This window comes from Bos indicus x Bos taurus, chromosome 14 (assembly GCF_003369695.1).
Source record: "Bos indicus x Bos taurus breed Angus x Brahman F1 hybrid chromosome 14, Bos_hybrid_MaternalHap_v2.0, whole genome shotgun sequence".
NCBI lineage: Eukaryota > Metazoa > Chordata > Mammalia > Artiodactyla > Bovidae > Bos > Bos indicus x Bos taurus.
In genome coordinates, this window is record NC_040089.1 from 25,307,139 (window position 1) to 25,327,666 (window position 20,528).

General features: G+C 39.0%; 1 protein-coding gene across 4 annotated transcripts in view; it reads right to left on the reverse strand.

Annotated features, from left to right (window-relative positions):
• TOX (thymocyte selection associated high mobility group box) overlaps window positions 1-20,528 on the reverse strand; it is a 312,131-nt gene that overhangs the window by 57,767 nt on the left and 233,836 nt on the right. For all 4 annotated transcript variants that reach the window (XM_027561033.1, XM_027561034.1, XM_027561032.1 and 1 more), the window contains one exon: window positions 917-1,198. In XM_027561033.1, the coding sequence (XP_027416834.1) occupies window positions 917-1,198 (282 nt within the window). The remainder of the gene's footprint in view (window positions 1-916; window positions 1,199-20,528) is intronic.

The window sequence follows — 20,528 nt, forward strand, 5'->3', positions numbered from 1 at the left end:
TAAAGAGCTAAATACTTTTGTAGTTAATTTTCCAAAAATAAGGACAACGAAGACCCATCTTTATACAGATAACTTAAGGTGATGCAGACAGACAACCATAATGGCCTGGTGTTAACAAAAGGTAAGTAAAGAAGCACCCTTCCTTTCTCTGGAAGGGCATCATCTAGTACTTCTGACCCTTCTTTTCTTCATCCTAAATATGACATGTTTGGATCAGATGATCTCAGAGATTTCTCTAACCATCACACACACAGAGACCCATCATTATAACCCTGGGATATTGCCTTTTTAAAATAAAGCAGTTAAATTGAAAGATATTTTTGAATGAGCAGTGAATTAAGCCTGACTTTGGATATTGAGTCCTAGATGTTTGTTTATTCTCCCTTACTCACTAGCAGACCCTGTACTGTGTGGGTGCAACCTACTCCTATGTTTAGTACATTTTCATTTAAAGGATTTGTTGCTGCTGCTGCTGCTAAGTGGCTTCAGTGGTGTCTGACTCTGTGCGACCCCATAGATGGCACCCCGCCAGGCTCCCCCGTCCCTGGGATTCTCCAGGCGAGAACAGTGGAGTGGGTTGCCATTTCCTTCTCCAATGCATGAAAGTGAAAAGTGAAAAGTGAAAGTGAAGTCACTCAGTCGTGTCCAACTCTTAGCGACCCCATGGACTGCAGCCTACCAGGCTCCTCCGTCCATGGGGTTTTCCAGGCAAGATTACTGGAGTGGTTGCCACTGCCTTCTCCAAAAGGATCTGTTAGGAACTTAAAAATGTAACTGGACAAGCAGGTGATTTAACTCATTCAGTCCCCCACAATGCTTCCCACTTGGATGATATTACCTCCATCCACCTGAAGTCAGGGGAAGTGCTAATGAACAGTTTTTTTTTTAGGCAGCAAGCATTTCTTATAAGTCCTACCTTAGAGGCATCATCACCCTCGTCTTCGTGCACTGAGCTGGATGGTGAAGGTGTCGCAGATTTGCTTCCAGGAGGAGATGGTGAGTTGTGGGGGACACTGCCCCCTCCCACGTTAAGTCCGAGCTGAGCGCTGAGCTGTGACTGGTTGATGGTGGTGAGCTGGCCATGCGGCATCATTCCCGGCTGCTGCCTGAGGTCTGCAGGCTGAGCCCTTGGTCTCATGGCTGCCATCTGAGGATGGGAGCTATAGTGCGTTCCTTCTGGGTTCCGTATATCTTGCATCTACAAAAAATGGATAGGAATAATTTTTCACAAAACTTGTTTCTGGAAAAAAAAATCCCTAGGCCTTAAAACTCCATTTTTTAAGTTTAAACTCCTGGTCAACTATACACATTTCCACCCTTCTCCTAGAGAAGGATAATCGTAACTGTATGTATCACCCTAAAGATACTAAAATACAGAATGTTGGAAATCCATTGACATTACATTTTATTACTCAAGACCTGGTTAATTATATTTACAGTCCTTCTTTACACTGCAGTGAAATGCAAACATATATCATTAACAGATACTGATAGTGTAAGTTTCAAAATACTGGTGTTTATTAGTGTATCAATATTATATAATTATTAGTGATTACAGCATTCACTGGTGCCTCAGAATGTAAAGAATCTGCCTGTGATGCAGGAGACACAGGTTCAATCCCTGGGTCAGGAAGATCTCCTGGAGAAGGGAATGGCTACCCACTCTAGTACTCTTGTCTGGGAAATCCCACAGACAGTGGAGCCTGGCGGGCTATAGTCAATGGGGTCTCAAAGAGTCAGAGATGACTGAGCAATTAACATTACACTACTATTACAGCATTCACAGTAATTCATGAAAATCCATTTCTTTGATTCTCATCAATTAAAAAAGGTTTTGAAAGTTAAGCATACTATGGTTCTCAGCTTAATTCTATATAGGCTAGTATTGGCCACATGATCTATGAACTTCTGACTTAGAACACTTACAGGCTGGTGTTAACCAATTGATTAATTGACTATTGAAATGATTTGACTACCTAGTCAGATTTGAAAGTAAAGCTCTAAAGTTGCAAGGTCACGATATTAATCCATTATGCTATCTGGGTCACTGCTTTTTAGCCTTAATGAGACTCACTCTTATAATTCAAGCAGTGAATTTTGTCTCTGCAAGAATTAGAATTAAAAGCATTGGAGGATGAAGCTCTTAACGCATCTAGAGGTCAAATGTGTTGTATAAGAGCAGTGTGGTGAATTTCACTTAATATTTCTGTGGCATTTTCAAACTTAAAATAATGGGAATATTTTGTGAGGCTTACAGAAGCAGCTCAGTTTTGTTCTTGCTTAAGGGTACTGGGGAGTTCATGCAGGTAGATTTATAAAGTAACAGAGAGAAAAAAGAAATGGAAAAAAGAAGGGCAGTTCTTTTTTAACATGAAGAGATATACGTTAAATTTACATTTGGGAATGGAAAAAGTAAAATAAAAGTTACCTTTCTCTATTTCATTAAGAAAAAAACCCCATACAATGTCAGAATGCCTAGTAATTACCCATCTGCAAATGTTACCATGACATGGAAATAATGAAAAGGGCAATAGGTAACTTAGTCATAGGATTTTTTTCTTTTGGTAATAAAATCATCTTCTACCAATGTTCTCTAGGCATCTTACCAACCCAGTTAGACCTGTCTGAAACAGGAGTTGTGACCGAAGAGGTGTCTGCCCCTGTTCTCTGTATTAGGTTCACTGTCTCCACCGTAAGTCATCATATTAGTCAATACTCCCCTTCTGACCTTTCCAACTCTTGCTACTGCTTCATCTTCAGACTCACTTCTAGGTATCCTAGTCTTTGGCTCTCCTAGGAGATGGGTTAGGCTGACCCTATGCTTTTATAGGCATTGCTTTCCTGGTTCAAATCAACTTTTTCCCCCATAATTTAAACCATGTCCCTCTAACCTTCCAAAAGCAGCTCACAGTTCTCCTTTCTATGAAACCCCTCATTAAGCAGTTATTACTATTCAATGATATATGTTAGCTCTGCAGAGGCCCTAGTGACATGTTCTCAGTGAAAAGAAGAGACTGAGGGGTTTTGAATATCTGTTGAATAACTATATAAATAAATGAGTAAAACCTGGAGATCTTAAAAAACGATTTACCCAAATCACAGAGTTGGAGTGAAAACCTACATCTCTCAATTCCAGTCTTTGATACTTTCTACTGTATTAAGCAGCTGATCCAATATTTTATGTATCCTAAAGGGATAGTTATAGTTAATTAAAGATAATCAAACACACCTGTCCAAACTGTCGACCCAAATCCATGGTTTTTATTGAGTCCATTCATGTTGCCTCCACTCATGTTTACTAAAATAGTGTTTGTTCCTGTGTAACTGTTCATATAACTTCTATAATCTGATCAATACTAGCATTCACGGTTATCCTGAAGTTGTGCCACTGAGTCTCTTTTCAGGCCCGTACTCTAAGGTCCTGAGGTCATAATGTGCTTTTTTTTAGACTTTTAGCATGCGGGACTGGTGTTTCATTGTGGCCACCGACTAATGGGAGCCCATAAAGGGTACTGTTCTATACATAGGGCAGCTCCCTCTCTCAACCCTACACCAAACAAAGCTGTTACATGCATATTCAAACATATCTGTTTTGTAGAGTCCTGTAAATTAAAAATGCTTACTAACAGATTCATACTTTAAATTATTTTCCCAAAAGTATGTAACTAATTGATATTCACAGAAATCCCAAGTTACAAGCTTGAACAGTGTGCAACTTATCTGGAGCTCACTTCTCACTCTTTCAGCAACATTGTGGTTTTCACATGACATGGCGGAAAGTGATCTCTAAATTACCTACACACAGAGTTTCCAGATTTATGCCTACAAATTCCACCTCATAGCACCTATCTCTTTCACTATTTTGTAATATTTTCTTAAAATTATTATTCTCCCATGCTAATTAGTGTGGTGAGTAGATCTCTGAGTACTAAAGCTGTATTTTCACCTTTGTAATTTTAGTAGAAGGAAGTGGGCATGGTGAAAGGGAGTAAGGAATCAGTTTGGGTAGGGACCATGAAGCACTCAACAGGATACCACTTTTTCAATAGACTTATCATTAGTTCAAAATATCATGTAACCAATGGTGTTAGGCCAGGCAGACAGCAGCTTTAACACTGAATCAAAGACCACTTCTCCTGTGTGGAGGGTGGCAAGCACAAATTAGAGAGCACATTCATCTCTTTAGCCCTCAGATGCACTTAGAAATAGATCTTAACACCCCTGGTGACATTTCTGAATTAGGAGGAGTTTTTTCATTCCAGCCTGCTTTCATAGGAGTCAGTTCAGTGTTCATCACTGCCTAATATATAACATGGGGCAAATTAAACTGGAGGGAGCTTGATTACTGAAAACTAAAAATAATTAGTCAGCTCATGAATGTAAGCAAATGTTTTGATTACTGGTTTCCTTCTAGAAAGATAGTGACTGACTACAGATCTTAATGGGAAATATGAAACATCAACTTGAAAAATATTATTTCCTGTTACTCTCCAGTATTTTCCACGTATTGTGAATAATTCACTTAAGTCATGCTTAGTCTCAACTGCTATTCTGACTCCTCTTGGCTCTGCCATTGACTTCTATTCTTTTTACAACTTTCCACCCCTAAAAGATTCCCTAACATTCTGAGTCACATTTCTTCCATCCAGCTAAGATGCATCACGATTTTGTTAGTGGGGAATTTCTAAATCAAAATGTATAATTCTGGCCCCAATTCTGGGTCTAACTCTGCTAGACATCACTACTTGGACATCACCCCTGCTGGAAAACTGAACAAAGTTTTCTTTTTCAAAACTATTTTGTACTCTGTGTCTAGTTTCTCTTGATGACACCTTCATCCTCTTCATCACCTCTACTCCAAATGTTCTAGTAATTTTTGGTTAATTCCTTCTCTATCAAACTCTGGTGGGTTCCACTCAGTCGGCTCCAAAATACCCCTCCCATCTGACCTTCTCTCACCCCACACCATTCACGTATTTCAGGCTTTCACTACCTCTTCACTTGCAACAGCTACTTAACGTTTAATAAAAAGAACATCTTCACATCCACCCAAAGAGTGCTGTAAAATTAATCTCCATGAGTCAGACTCAAACACTTCTCAGTGATATCTGCCTCCAAAATGGAATCCAAACTCTTTGGCATGCTATTCAAGACTCCAAATAAACTTTATTCCTTATGTGTCCATCAAACACCTAATTATTCAACTAAACCCAACTAACTGCTTTTCTTTGCCTCTCTCTCTCTCCCTTGAACATGTGCCTTGTCTATGCTGCTCTTTCAGCATTCACTTTCTGAGGAGTTGCTGTTTGAAAATTTGAAAAACAGTTAAAAAATACTTTGCTCAGTGATTTGCAGTTTGCACAGAACTTTTTCACCTGTTGGGCCTTATAATTCCCCTTTGAGGCAGAAACGTCTGTTTACACAAGTTTACTGAGGATGGTAGAGCTTAAATGGTCTCAGCTCTCTCTACCAACAAAGATTAGAGTAAAAATACGCTTATTTTACATGTTTGTGTTCTTGTCACAATTCCATGATGCCATTATCATATTCACATATCCAAACACTGAATAAATTTTAAAGTTCAAAAGTCAGCTCATCTACAAAGCTTCAAGAACCTCCTTATTCTGAACTGCTAAAGCATTCTGCTTATACTTTCTTTGTGGGCAATACTTTTAAATTTCTTAAGTGTGTATGTATTTCTACAAGGTAATCTTGATTTGTACATGACTAAAGCAGTACACTCTGTAGGAGATCAGCCCTGGGATTTCTTTGGAAGGAATGATGCTAAAGCTGAAACTCCAGTACTTTGGCTACCTCATATGAAGAGTAGACTCATTGGAAAAGACTCTGATGCTGGGAGGGATTGGGGGCAGGAGGAGAAGGGGACGACAGAGGATGAGATAGCTGGATGGCATCACTGACTTGATGGACGTGAGTCTGAGTGAATTCTGGGAGTTGGTGATGGACAGGGAGGCCTGGCATGCTGCAATTCATGGGGTTGCAAAGAGTCGGACACGACTGAGTGACTGAACTGAACTGAACTGAACTGAAAAGCATTTTTCAATCCTTCCTGAGATCTCTTTTAGTTAAATTAGGCATTTCAAGTATTCTAAAAACACTTGCCTAGTCAGTGTATAAATGAAGAAATGAACATTACAAGTACAAACTGACTTTAGCCAGTATGATGATCTTTATTTTTTTCCTGTGAACTTCATCTAGCTTTAGTCCCAAGATGAAAAGAAAATATGAATAATGTCTGTTTCCATTTGTGGCAGAAATCTCAAGCTGTACCCTCTGATCCTCATTTACTTTGGTCCAGAAGGACAAGCCTCTGGTATTTAGCTTGTCGAGCCAAAAAGCTGGCTCACAGAGGACACTGCCTCCTTTATTTGCAGCTTTATGGTCATGTGACCATGTTTTGGCTACTGAAATATAAATGAAAGTGTTGGGTGGTCCTTCCAAGAAATCTCCTTGAAGGAAGGGTTCACTTTCCTTTGTTCTTTTTCTGCTGGAAATAATGTGGGTGTGGTGATTAGAGCTCAGGAAAATGTCTTGGACCAAGAGGCAGCACCCTAATGTTTTTGGACTCACGGAAAGAAGCCTGAGTGTCTGACTATCATGAAGACACCAGACCACGGACGGTCTACCTACCATGGGAGTATGTAATGTGGAAGGGAAGTAAAGGTCAATCTTTTTCAGTCCTCTTGAATTTTCTGTTGTACATAGCAGAACTAATCTTGCCTGATACACCCTAATAGATTATAAATTCAAAAAAGCAGGGATAGAAATCTACTTCATTTACCAGCGTAGCCCTCATATCTAGCACAGACCTTGACACATAGTAGATACTCAGCACATATATCTTGAATTTCATCAAATAGATGCTCGGGTATATTTAGGACTGATGACTTGGGCTTTACACAAATAATATGAAAAATCCTTGATCTTTTGGGAACTTCATTTGCTAAATTCTTAGGACTCAAATGTCTCAAGGTGCTTTCTAACTTGTGTGTGCATTTCTCATTTTGTTTATTTCAAGCCCAGTGAACTTTGTTTTTTTCTTGACTGAAAGTCCGGCATGTCATTGGCATTTCAGTCTTGAATGGCTCTTAATAGTTATCTCCCCATTGGGGAAACCTGATCCATTGAACTTAGAGGATAGATTTCACTTTTTTGAAAACTGGAACTGTTTCCTTAAATTCCACAGGTTTTTGTTGAGGATTAATATTGTTCTTTAATTATAGAAACTAAAAAATGTCAATTAAAGTAATGGAGGAGGATTATGATGATGAAGAGATTTTCAATGAATTCCTTCAAAACCTTTTTCCAATTAATGGAAAGCAAAGGCTCAGTTAAAATCAATTAGGAAACCAAAGCAGATAACATGTGTTCTCCCCTCCTGACCTGCCTATTACATCCATGGCTTGATGCTAATATAACATTCTTTTCTCCCCTGGCCCACACCTACAGTGTAAGAGTGCCAGGCTGAGGAAGAGCTGGAGAAGGACTCTGTGGGCCCACTCTGATACAGATTTAAACACGTTTGCATGTTATTTTTCTTGGGTTCTCTTTGAAAAGGAAAAGGAAATAATACCCAGGTTGTTCAGCTCAGATTATTGTTTTAAAAAATGAGTAACATTTTGTGTATAACTAATAAAAAAAATCCTTAAAACATTAGTTGTATTAGTAACTAAAGGGTGTTAAAATTGCACACTTGAATGGCATCAGAACAAATGAAGGCCCGAGTTTCAGTATTTAAAATTGTGTGTTTCCCAATCCTTCAGAGTCTGTTTTCTTCTTTCAAATATCAGCATCCTTCAGAGTCCAACGTGCGAGCCTTGAAAGCTATCATTATCACTGCCTCCAGCAGACAATCCGTATCAAAACAGTTGTACACATAAAGCTCGAACGACGTCTTGGCTCTCTCTGCTCTGATCCAGCTGTTTGAGTGAACAGCAGTTGGTGAACAGAGCCTGGAACATGGGGAGCCCTGAGGCCTTATTTGCTAATGCGGCTCCACCAGCTGCTGCTTTCTATGGGCTTTGCAGGCGAGGCTTGGAAGTTTGCCAGTTGCAGCAGGAACAAGAGAACGTGAGGAATCTCTGAAGCCCTTCCGTTTACCCCTGTCTGTCAGCATTTGACACCCTTTGCTGTGGAGTGTTTTTCCCAGCACCATGAGGAGACCCCTCTGGCTTAGGCTGTGACAAGTGCTTACTCTCGGTCCCTTTAATACACACTATCAAACATACACCGTTCTCAGCATCCAAAGAAAAGCTTCTGAGCCTTACTCTTGGTACTCCATCCAGCCCTGCATGATTAATCAGGCCAGGAAGGCTAAGCGTTTCCATTTTTCTTAGGAATAATGCACTCTAAGAGGCTATGAGAAGAATGTAAATGTTGATATTATTTAAGTCTCCAATTTGATTACATATTTTTGCCAGGGATTCAATTAATATGTAAATGTATACACCCGAACAAATGCATGGGTAAATTTAATAATCAAATTTATTATTTTCCTAAATGCATTTCCAAGAGAGAGCTAAATTATTTGTTGTCCAAACAAATTAAATCATTTCTATGTGATCTCCTTGTGTGATCTACTTATTAGTTAAAAACATGTATTTTAAATAAGCTTTAACACTTTTGACTATTAGATTTCTGACTCTGAAGACCAATATTTAACATCAGAAGAGGGGAAATCTAGGAAATACATATGTATAGCACATGTTAAATTTTTTAAAATGAGGAAAAATGCAGTTTGAAAAAAAGATTGAGGATTTTTATGAAAATGTATTTTTATCCTCAATATTTGACCAGAATAACTTGATTTCAACTTTGATGTTCCAAAAAAACCCTGTTTTGGAGTCTACTTTTCTTCCCATAGACAATATGGATGCATAGATTCATGTTTCTTTACAATGCACTAGAATGGAACATCTGTAGTCTAGTTTGGATGGTGCATGCTAAGTCACTTAAGTCGTGTCTGACTATTTGTGACCCTATGGACTGTAGCTCGCCAGACTCCTCTCTCCTTGGGATTCTTTAGGCAAGAATACTGGAGTAGGTTTTCATGCCCTCCTCCAGGGGATATTCCCAATCCAGAGATTGAACAAGCATCTCTGTGTGTCCTTCATTGGCAAGTGGGTTCTTTATCACTAGCGCCACCTAGGGAGCCCCTCAACCTGAACTTCAGGTGGATCTCTTACCGTCTGAGCCACTAGGGGATGTTTCCATTAGTTAGGATAGTCATCAGAAAACTAATTATTACAAGAAAGCAAAAACTCTGAAGCATAATTCATTAGACATTTGCCAAAAGGATAGACATAGTACTCTCCAGGACTACAATCCTTGGGGAAGATGAGAACCACCCTGGAAACCAAGTGCTCATGTCCATAGGCGCTCCCACTGCACCAGACCATCTACTTCCTTCAGACGGGGTCTCTCTCTCATGGCAGCCTCTCCCATGAATCGGGACCCTTGTTACACAAGGGGCTTGATATGATAGAGGAAAACATCATCAAAAGTTTTTAAACATCATGGTTAAAATTTACACTGGCTAAAGAGCACTTAAATAAAAATTTTAACTTAATCTTTTGTGTGTTCTTCCAGGGATGAACCAAAGATCAAATGTCAAAGACAGAAAGCCACAGAAGGAGGTAGGACCCTCAACCTCTAAATGTCCTCAGTGTCCTTGCCAGGTACTGACCCTCCTCGACAGGACTCGACTTCTACATCCCCTAGGTGCAGAAAGAAACACCTGAGTTGCACTAGTGTATGCATCTGGATTCGTTATTATAAACTGGAAAAGCAATTCTATACCATTTTCTTTGATTTCTTTCTCTTCCTTTTCCCAGATGGGAGGGAGTGTGTTACGGTGGAAGGAACCCTGCTCATGACATCAGACTAGCTATGTTCTAATGAGTTATCCTACTTTTACTTTACTTGGCCCTCATTGTCCACCTCTGCAAAATAGGTGGATAACAATTTTTCAACAACAATTATTGATTGAGTGCTTCCTTTGTGCCAGGCACTGCTCTAGGTACCAGGTAAACAACAGTGAGAAGCACACAGAAATCCCTCCCTACAAGCTCTTACTAATGCAGGAAATGTGATAAAAAGTGTGAGGTGTAGTTTGTTCGATAGAGGTTAAGTTTTAAAGAGACCAATATGAGAGAAATGTGCTGACCTTAAATGTTTGTTTCAAAGTGCAATTTTGAGGATTAACTAAAATAAAAACCATGAAGACATTTTGCCAAATGTAAACTTATTCTGTGGTTGATGCTGCCATGCATTCCTTTTTGTGGAAGAGGCTGCTATTTATCTTTTGCTATCAACCTTGGGTTGCTTTCCCTGACTAGTTCTAGTTCATGGTGAACCACTAACATGGTTGTGACCAAGCATTCCGGCAGCCCAAAGCTGGCATCTGTAGAGACTTTCTCTGAGAAAAGCTGGGCAGCTCATGTCACACAGCACAGGGGTTTGCTGTGAGAAAGTAAATAGTCCCTGATCAGTGCTAATAGGCTAACTGGGAGATACAAAGTTCAAAAAAATTTTAATGCATAAAAATATGTTGCAGTTCATAGTGTACCATTCTTTCCCATCAACTCTGTGCATATAATCTCTCCTTTGGATCACAATGATGTCTGGGAGCTTGTGGGATAGACTGATACTTTCTAACTGCACAGTTAGAAAGATGTTTTTTTTTACTCAGATTGAGGCACTGCATTTTTTATTGTTTCATGTCAACACTCTTTGTTGCTTGCTGTTATGGTTACACCATCAACATTTCAGTATTACCAAGCTTGACACTGTGCTTCAGGGGGCCTTGAATAGGTTCCTCTACCCAGCACAAGTAAAGCAGACCCACAGATGTGCAATGGATGAGCTTGGCTCTTAGGTGAGAAGGACAGCTCTCATAATTCTAATTAAAGGCAGGACATGAAAGCTCACAGACTGAAATTTCTGCCTTATCTAAAAGGGTTTGGGGGACTCTGGTTCTCCAAACAGTTGAGTTAGCAGTTCTTACACACTTGTCCACCTCTGGTGCTAGGAGTCTGTGAGTCTGCTTAGGGTCTACCTGTGATTAGTCAGTGAAGTCCTTTATTTGTACAGATCCTGTCTTTCATATCTGTACTACAAAGTGTAGGCAGTGCTTTGTTCACAGGGCTATAATCTTATATTAACGTGTATTCAAACATGCTAATGTCTGTTCACATTTCCTCTGCTTTGATGTTCTCAGAGAAGGGACTGAATAATGTGCCTTATTTTCAGAACTCTTTCAAAGGATTTTGTGCATTGAAACAAAAAGAATGGATTGGAAGAATAGGTGATAAGAAAATTGGGAAATGTTATAAGACATGCCCTGTGGGAGTTGTGGTTTTTCTATGAGAACTTGCTCCGTGTATTTATAGCATCACAAGTCCGCTGAAATGGTTTTTTAATACTATACTCAGACCTGAAAATTTAACTGAATTTCATACTTTCCACTGGAATATTAATGGGGCACTAGTAAAAGTGGAGATGTCAAGTGGAATATTGACTTCCTAATATCAGTTCAGAAAAGTGATATTTGAGTTCATTTAGAGGCTGTTAAATCATTAAATACACATGACATTCCCTTAAAAGTACATCTCAAGAGGCAAAATTAAAACCTGTATTCTGCTTGGCCCAGATAGTTTTCCTATACAGAATATTTGTATGCTCCCAACTTATTGGGGACTTGAAAAAAGTACATTTTAAAATTAGTATGTTATTATGGAAATCTTCCAATAATCCTTTTAATAATATATTATAAAACATTAAAATAGCATGAAACCAAGATAGGAGAGGCTGGAAATCCTCTCCTATTGAGCATAATATTAATGACTTGGTAAAATTGGTCTAGGAAAATTACAATGTCTTTCAGTTCCTTAAAAGTGTCTGACTTGGTAAGTGACCTTAAGCTCCTTTAAAACAATTAAAAGATTCAAATATTTGTCCGCCAAAATTTTATAGCATGTTAGATAATGGGATGAATGTAGTTATATACAGTCTCTATATTTCTGGGTATACCTAATTTAGTTAATATTAACATTACTTGCTCATTTATGCTTTTATACACTTTGAGTCACATAAGGTCAAGGTCTCTAATCATAAAACTACTGAATGCTATTCATGCTAATATAAAAACCCTTTCTTTAAAACAACTGCCAATAAATTTCATTATAAAAAGTTATTAAAAGGGTTAAAAACCTATTTAATGTCAAAGAATTTGCATGACTCAAACTTCTAATAAAGAGAGAGAATAGGCTTTCTTTCTGAATTATTTAAATCTTTACTGACTGTGCACTGAACCATGAAATTAGAAAAGTGTTATTAGAAGTATTCTCTGGTTTTTATAAAAGTTGGAGCCCAGAATGTATCAAGCTATAGTCTTTAACTAGACTAGTTAAAGCAATAGGTTTTTAATCCCAAATACATGGCTTCTACTGATAGAAAGGTCATAATTAAAACTCTATCCTGTAGCTTGGTGATAATAAAATTATTATTACAGAGGCACACATGTTCATTTAAAATATATGAGGTACATATTCCAATTTTAATTTGGACAAATATCTTCAAGTTTTTCGATCTTTCAATGTCCGCTAACATAGACTCACTTAACCAATAATTAGGTTTTAATGGTGGCTAATTTTAAAGCACTAAAGTTAAGAATTTGAATTATCTATCATTTACAGGTTTAACATCTACCAAATATATGGTGAAATTAGACTAATTATGGTCAAAAGAGTTAAAAAACATCACAGTTCTGCATGATTATAAACCTGTTTGATGATGGCATAAAATTTTTGACATATCCATTATAAAAAATAGCAAACACACCTTTCACAGTTTAAATTTATTTCTCTGGGAAACTAACTTAGTACAACCGATTTGAACAAGAAGGCTATACCTAACAAGAGGACTTCCCAAGTGGTGTAGTAGTAAAGAATTTGCCGGCTAATGTGGGAGATATAAGAGATGTAAGAGATGCAGGTTTGATCTCTTGGTTGGGAAGATCCCCTGGAGAAGTAAAGGGCAACCCACTCCAGTATTCTTGCCTGGAAAATTCCATGGACAGAGGAAAGTGGAGGGCTACAGTCCATGGGGTCACAAAGAGTTGACACAACTGAGCTCGCACACACGCACGCATACCCAAGTGGGCAACTGTCTACCCGTCAGTCTCTCCAACTGCTCAGTGCCAGCCTTTGGTAGCTGTAGTCTTAGGTTCTCTTATTAATATCTGATACTTGTTGATCCTACCTTATATACCAAGCACAGTGCTAAGAAGCTGATAAGCACAGCTCTATTTAACCCTCACAATAACAAGGTGAGACTGTCAGACCCCTGAAGCCCCAAAGAAGGGATTCTTCAGTTATGCAGTGGGTGGATCAGCTGGAGCTGCTCTCAGGCTGCCTAATGGCAAAGATACAGGACCCTGTGTCTGATTTGATGCTTACAGGTGTCCTTGTAATATTGAAAGAGCTTACTGGGGAAGATGCAGTTAGAACCGCGAATGACTGAATTTAATGTACTGATTTCTTGGGTAGGAAATTCAGTTCAAAATATTTTCCTGTGTATTTACTCTGAGCCAAGTACTAATCAGAGACCCTCAGAGAAATAAACATAGATATACTGTCCCTGAGCTTGAAGAGCTCCCAGTGCTGGGAGATATGCTGTAACACAAGTCAGAGGGGATTAATTTCTGTAACTGAAAGCATACTACTACAAAACTGCAAGGGAAGGCGTGTGACTTCCACGCAAAGAACTAATGGCTGACAGATGGTTCTGAAAAGCGCAAATAATGCTGCAACAGGCAATCTGTCTGCATTGCACTGAGACTTCAGTGAGAAAAACTAAAAATTGAGAGTGCTTTTCAATATAAGAAGACATTTGGAAAATGGAAATGAGTAGAAATTACCCCTGGAGGCTGTATTATTGACACTAGACACACCAATTGATTGTTGGAGGGTCACTGTATCCACTGTATTTTCAGGAAAGTAATGATTTGTCTAAGATAATGTGAGATAGAACTGAACAAAAATAAAATAATTATGTGGCTTTTCCACTGAAGGATTATTTTTAAATCTTAAAAATGTAATGCACAATCAAGTCAAAATATTTTTTTAAAAATAAAGCAATCTAATAGTTTGATATCTGTTTGGGAATTAGCAATTTGATTTTCAAATGCTTTATCTTCTGAATCTTAGGATGCCAGAGACATTTTGTAGTTTCAAGGCTATAAATCAGAATATATTTTGAAGTATCAAGTTGTGCTAACCGAAAGAAGTCAATAAAACACATTAACATTTGATGTTACATAAGCTGAGAGACTGTTTTGTTGTTGTTGAGTTGGTAAGTTGTGTCTGACTCCTTGTGAGCCCATGGACTACAGCACATCAGGCTCCTCTGTCTTATTAGTTTGCTTTAACTGACCCCAAATATGGACCTAACATTGGAAAAAGAACTTGGGATTTTTCACTGGGTTCTAAAAAGTATTTATGGGCACATGAACACCAATCATTTTCATCTGGATCTTTATAACATTCACTTCATTAACTAAAAATGCTGCCACATAAATTATGCTCTCACAGAACAAGTTGATCAAAACCTTTCTTTATATTGCCCCACCTGTCAATCAGCGCCATTCATTTGTGAGTGAAGTACATTACCCAGAAGGAAGAAAGAGGCGGAACACTTTGAATGGAGATAAGTGCACAGATCTTGCTGTGGGTCTAGGCTGGGCTCATGGATAAGTGATATGAAAGCTAAAGATCTCTTAAGACAAAAATGGAAAGTACAGGAAGTATAAAACAGATTCTTTGTGGGGAAAGAGCACTGAGTGGACATCATCTGCTTAAAAAAAATAAATTTCCTTTCTCTTTAATAGCAAACGTTAGCTAAATGGATGTTTGATGGGTTTATGAGAGCTGGTATCAGGAACTCTGAACAGAAAAGAAGTGCTTTCTACACATTATATTCAATTTTTGATGAAGATAACTTTTCCACCTGATTAATCATTAAGTGGTCTCTTCCACCTGCTCTCCTGGAAAAAGTGGTGGATGGCTGGGACACTGGGGAGCTGCTGACTCTGAAGCACAGTAAAAGGGGACCCAGTGTAAAAGTGGTCTGCAAAGCGTCCATCCATAGCAGGGTGATGAGCACATGTGTTGATGACAATGATTCTGACGTGGCCCCTGCCCTGACAGGGAGGCTATTTTAGAATAAGAATTCACTTACATTAGCAGCATCTCTGCAGAGAAGGCAATGGCACCCCACTCCAGTACTCTTGCCTGGAAAATCCCATGTGCGGAGGAGCCTGGTAGGCTGCAGTCCATGGGGTCGCAAAGAGTAGGACACGACTGAGCGACTTCACTTTTACTTTCACTTTTCACTTTCATGCATTGGAGAAGGAAATGGCAACCCACTCCAGTATTCTTGCCTGGAGAATCCCAGGGACGGGGGAGCCTGGTGGGCTGCCGTCTATGGGGTCGCACAGAGTTGGACATGACTGAAGTGACTTAGCAGTAGCAGCATCTCTGAATAGTCATGTCCCTAATCTGGGTAACATAATTTTGGTAAAATGTTTAAAAATTCCCAGGAAAGGGGGTGTCCCTATGAATGTAATTTTAATTTAATTTAGTGTCTTGGTTTTTTGTTTAATTCTGGTTAAAAACTGTTCTAGCTGCCCTTGCCCACTTTTCTCCCCCAGTTTAACAACTAATTCTAAATGAAATGTAATCCACATTCTTTTTATCATGACTCTTGAAGAGTTTCAAGAGCATGGATCTTCCTCTCAATAATCACTTTGCAGTTCTGTGGCTTTGGAATATGAACTAATATTTTGCTGATTTGTGGATACACCCTTCCCAGTGAATGCTTTTCTGATCCTTAAAGTGCTATGCAACAAAAAGAAAAGTAAAATACAGTATTCGTGAGCTGAAAAGTTTGCATGAGAGGACTCACATTAATGGAAATCTGCCAGGGGAACTTTCTTTTTTAAATTAGAAGTTATATTCACTTTATTATTTTATTACTCCCACCCTCTAAATTTTAGAAATAGCATTGATGTATTTTAACACTAAAAAGAAACTACTATCACCTTAGATAAAGCCTGAAAACCCATGTTTAGGCTAAACCCATATATTAACAGAACTATTCAAACAATAGGAATCCTTATTGTAAAAGAGTTTACTTGCATCTAGTACATACTGAGACTGCTATATGAGAAGGTATATAGGTATACATGTCAGAATACTGACATTTCTTCAAGCATTGGTTCAAAAGGAAAGCCCAACAAGAACATAGCTGTGGACACCGGAAAGGATAAATTATTTTAAAATTTGCATAATTACTAAGCTGATAAACCCAAAATGTCTCAATGCCACCAGAATAAAACCAGGAGCATTCTTTGTTATGAAAATTTAATTGCAAAAAAGTAACTGATAAGGACAACTGCTGTATTAAATTTACTTTTGGAGACATAAGCAACATTTATGCTTTCTATGCTTAAGCAATGACATGGAGAATCTACATTTGAACAGTTCTCCAAAATTATAACCTGTACCCAGAATAAATGTTAACTGGCAGAATAGCCACTTAGAATAGTAGTAGAATCTTACTAATTGGTCAGTTATATATTGATACTTGCAATTCTGCTGTTCCCTTATTCCCAGATAATAAAATAATCCAAATATCAATGTCAAATCAAGTGGCTTTTAAAAGAATGTTAAATATGTGGTGCTGCTGCAAGGCAAGATAATTTTTGCAAGTTATGAAAAATGCACTTTGCTCCTGGGTAAAATGTAGTTTAATGATATGGAAATAAGCTCATGTTTCCTGTGTATTATATTTACAATTTTGTGTCTGAAACATATTTAATATCTCTAGCATAATTATATGACCACAAGATGACAATCCAATAAATGGGAAAAATCTCAACTACATTGATCAACCAAAGGGAAAGAGAAAAACTTACACCATTAAAGTTTAGAGCCTATTATAAGGGAACAAGAAAGAATATCTAGCCAGCAGTTTTTAAATTTAAAACCATCTGATCATTCCTCTGCATCTACATTCATAAAAGCTAATAGAAATTTCCAGTTGCAATTTATTTTCTGAAGAAAAAAATGCTCTTGGAAAAGACAGAAGTCAGAACTCTTTAAAAGGTACATTACATTTCATTTCCTCTTTCACAGGCCAGGGGTATTTTAGTTGAAGACTAGAAATATTTATATTTTCACGTTCTTCTTTTTTTTTTTGGCTGTGCTACACAGCATGCAGGATCTTAGCTCCCCGACCAGGTATCAGATCGGGGCCGCCCTGCGGTAGAAGCATGGAGTCTTACCTACTGGACCACCAGGGAAGGCCCTTTATGTTCTTTTTTTTAATGAAACAGGCAGATAGCTTCTGGGGGTCTTATGTTCCTTGCCTTGTTCCTCCCCAAAACGTTCACTGGATGCTCACTGTGCGTGACCCGCACTCAGGTGTGGCGTGGATTGGGTGGGGTGGGCGGAAGAAAAGGTGGCGGGCGGTCAAGATGAATAAAGCTCTACCGTACAGCCTCTCAAGGGCAGCCACCTCAGAGACTTGCCTTGACAGGCCTACCACAGTACCTCCATCCTTCCTGTCCCAGGCACCTTGTTCAGAGCATGATCATTGTCTACAGTTATCTGGGGCAGGATGCTGCAAACTGTGACATGCACATGGATCCTCTGTGGATCTTTCTGAAATATGATTCTGACCCAGGGAGTTTTAGGAGGGGCCTATGCAGAGTACATCATGAGAAATGCTGAGCTGGAAGAAGCACAAGCTGGAATCAAGATTGCCAGGAGAAATATCAATAACCTCAGATATACAGATGACACCACCCTTATGGCAGAAAGTGAAGAGGAATTAAAAAGCCTCTTGATGAGAGTGAAAGAGGAGAGTGAAAAAGTTGGCTTAAAGCTCAACATTCAGAAAACAAAGATCATGGCATCTGGTCCCATCACTTCATGGGAAATAGATGGGGAAACAATGGAAACAGTGTCAGACTTTATTTTTTGGGGCTCCAAAATCACTGCAGATGGTGAAAGCAGCCAAGAAATTAAAAGACACTTACTCTTTGGAAGAAAAGTTATGACCAACCTAGACAGCATATTGAAAAGCAGAGACATTACTTTGCCAACAAAGGTCTGTCTAGTCAAGGCTATGGTTTTTCCAGTGGTCACGTATGGATGTGAGAGTTGGACTGTGAAGAAAGCTGAGTGCTTAAGAATTGATGCTTTTGAGCTGTGGAGTTGGAGAAGACTCTTGAGAGTCCCTTGGACTGCAAGGAGATCCAACCAGTCCATTCTGAAGGAGATCAGCCCTGGGTGTTCTTTGGAAGGAATGATGCTAAAGCTGAAACTCCAGTACTTTGGCCACCTCATGCAAAGAGATGACTCATTGGAAAAGACTCTGATGCTGGGAGGGATTGGGGGCAGGAGGAGAAGGGGATGACAGAGGATGAGATGGCTGGATGGCATCACTGACTGGATGGACGTGAGTTTGAGTGAACTCTGGGAGATGGTTATGGACAGGGAGGCCTGGCGTGCTGCGATTCATGGGGTCGCAAAGAGTTGGACATGACTGAGTGACTGAACTGAACTGAACTGAAAACTCAATAGTTCTTGACAAGGTCTCAGGTGGTGCCACTGTGGCCAGTACACAAAGCCACATTTGAGTGGCAGGGCTCTAACAGGTGTGTTGGTAATGGACTTCCATGACCAGACTCTGAATTCTTTTTACTTTTTAAATTTTTTAAAAAAGTATTTATTTTTAATTGGAGAACAACTGCTTCACAATATTGTGTTGGCTTCTGCCATATATCAACATGAGTCAGTCATAGGTATATGTATGTTACCTCCTTCTTGAACCTCTCTCCCACCTCTCACCCCATCCCACCCCTCTAGGTTGTCACAGAGATCTGTGACAAAATCAGAGTCTGAATTATGAGTGCAGGGTTCTTTGCCTGCCTTGTTTATTTCCCTTTCTCAGTGCAAGACTCGGGTCCCCTGAAGAACGGGGCTCAGGGAGAATCATGCAGCAGAAAACTGAATGGGAGAACCCATTGGTAAAGCTCCCAGCTCTTCCAAGTTGTGTCTATCCTTTGTAGATCTCTTTGCTTATTTTCATGCTGGGAGTTTATGGTATAGATTGGCCAGCTGACAATGGGGCACTCTGATCTGGCTTTTCTGTGGGTGGACTGATAAGAACATTATTACTGGCAGGTCCTGGGCTATTATCAAAAGCAGTGCTTAGAGGGAAATTTATATCACTAAATGCACATATTAGAAAAGAAGAAAGATGTAAAAAAAAAGCGTAAAAAACATAAGCTTTTCTTTTAGGAAATTAGAGAAGGAAACACAAGTTAATTCTAAACCTCGTAGAAGAAAAGAAATAATAAAAATTAAAGAGAAATAAATGAAATGGACAACAGAAAAACGATAGGAAAAAAAACTAACAAAGCCAAAATCTGGTTCTTTCAGAAATCATTAAGATTTCATGCAAAGATGGGCTTAATAAAGGACAGAAATGGTAGGGACCTAACAGAAGCAGAAGATATTAAGAAGAGGTGGCAAGAATACACAGAAGAACTGTACAAAAAAGATCTTCACAACCCAGATAATCACGATGGTGTGATCACTCACCTAGAGCCAGACATCCTGGAATGCAAAGTCAAATGGGCCTTAGGAAGCATGAACAAAGCTAGTGGAGATGATGGAATTCCAGTTGAGCTATTTCAAATCCTGAAAGATGATGCTGTGAAAGTGCTGCACTCAATATGCCAGCAAATTTGGAAAACTCAGCAGTGACCACAGGATGGGAAAAGGTCAGTTTTCATTCCAATCCCAAAGAAAGGCAATGCCAAAGAATGCTCAAACTACTGCACAATTGTACTCATCTCACATGCTAGTAAAGTAATACTCAAAATTCTCCAAGCCAGGCTTCAACAATACATGAACTGTGAACTTCCAGATGTTCAAGCTGCTTTTAGAAAAGGTAGAGGAACCAGAGATCAAATTGCCAACATCTGCTGGGTCATCAAAAAAGCAAGAGAGTTCCAGAAAAACATCTATTTCTGTTTTATTGACTATGCCAAAGCCTTTGACTGTGTGGATCACAATAAACTGTGGAAAATTCTGAAAGAGATGGGAATACCAGACCACCTGACCTGCCTCTTGAGAAACCTGTATGCAGGTCAGAAAGCAACAGTTAAAACTGCACATGGAACAACAGACTGGTTCCAAATAGGAAAAGGAGTACGTCAAGGCTGTATATTGTCACCCTGCTTATTTAACTTATATGCCGAGTACATCATAAGAAACACTGGGCTGGAGGAAGCACAAGCTGGAATCAAGATTGCTGGGAGAAATATCAATAACCTCAGATAGGCAGATGACACCACCTTATGGCAGAAAATGAAGAAGAACTAAAGGGCCTCTTGATGAAAGTGAAAGAGGAGAGTGAAAAAGTTGGCTTAAAGC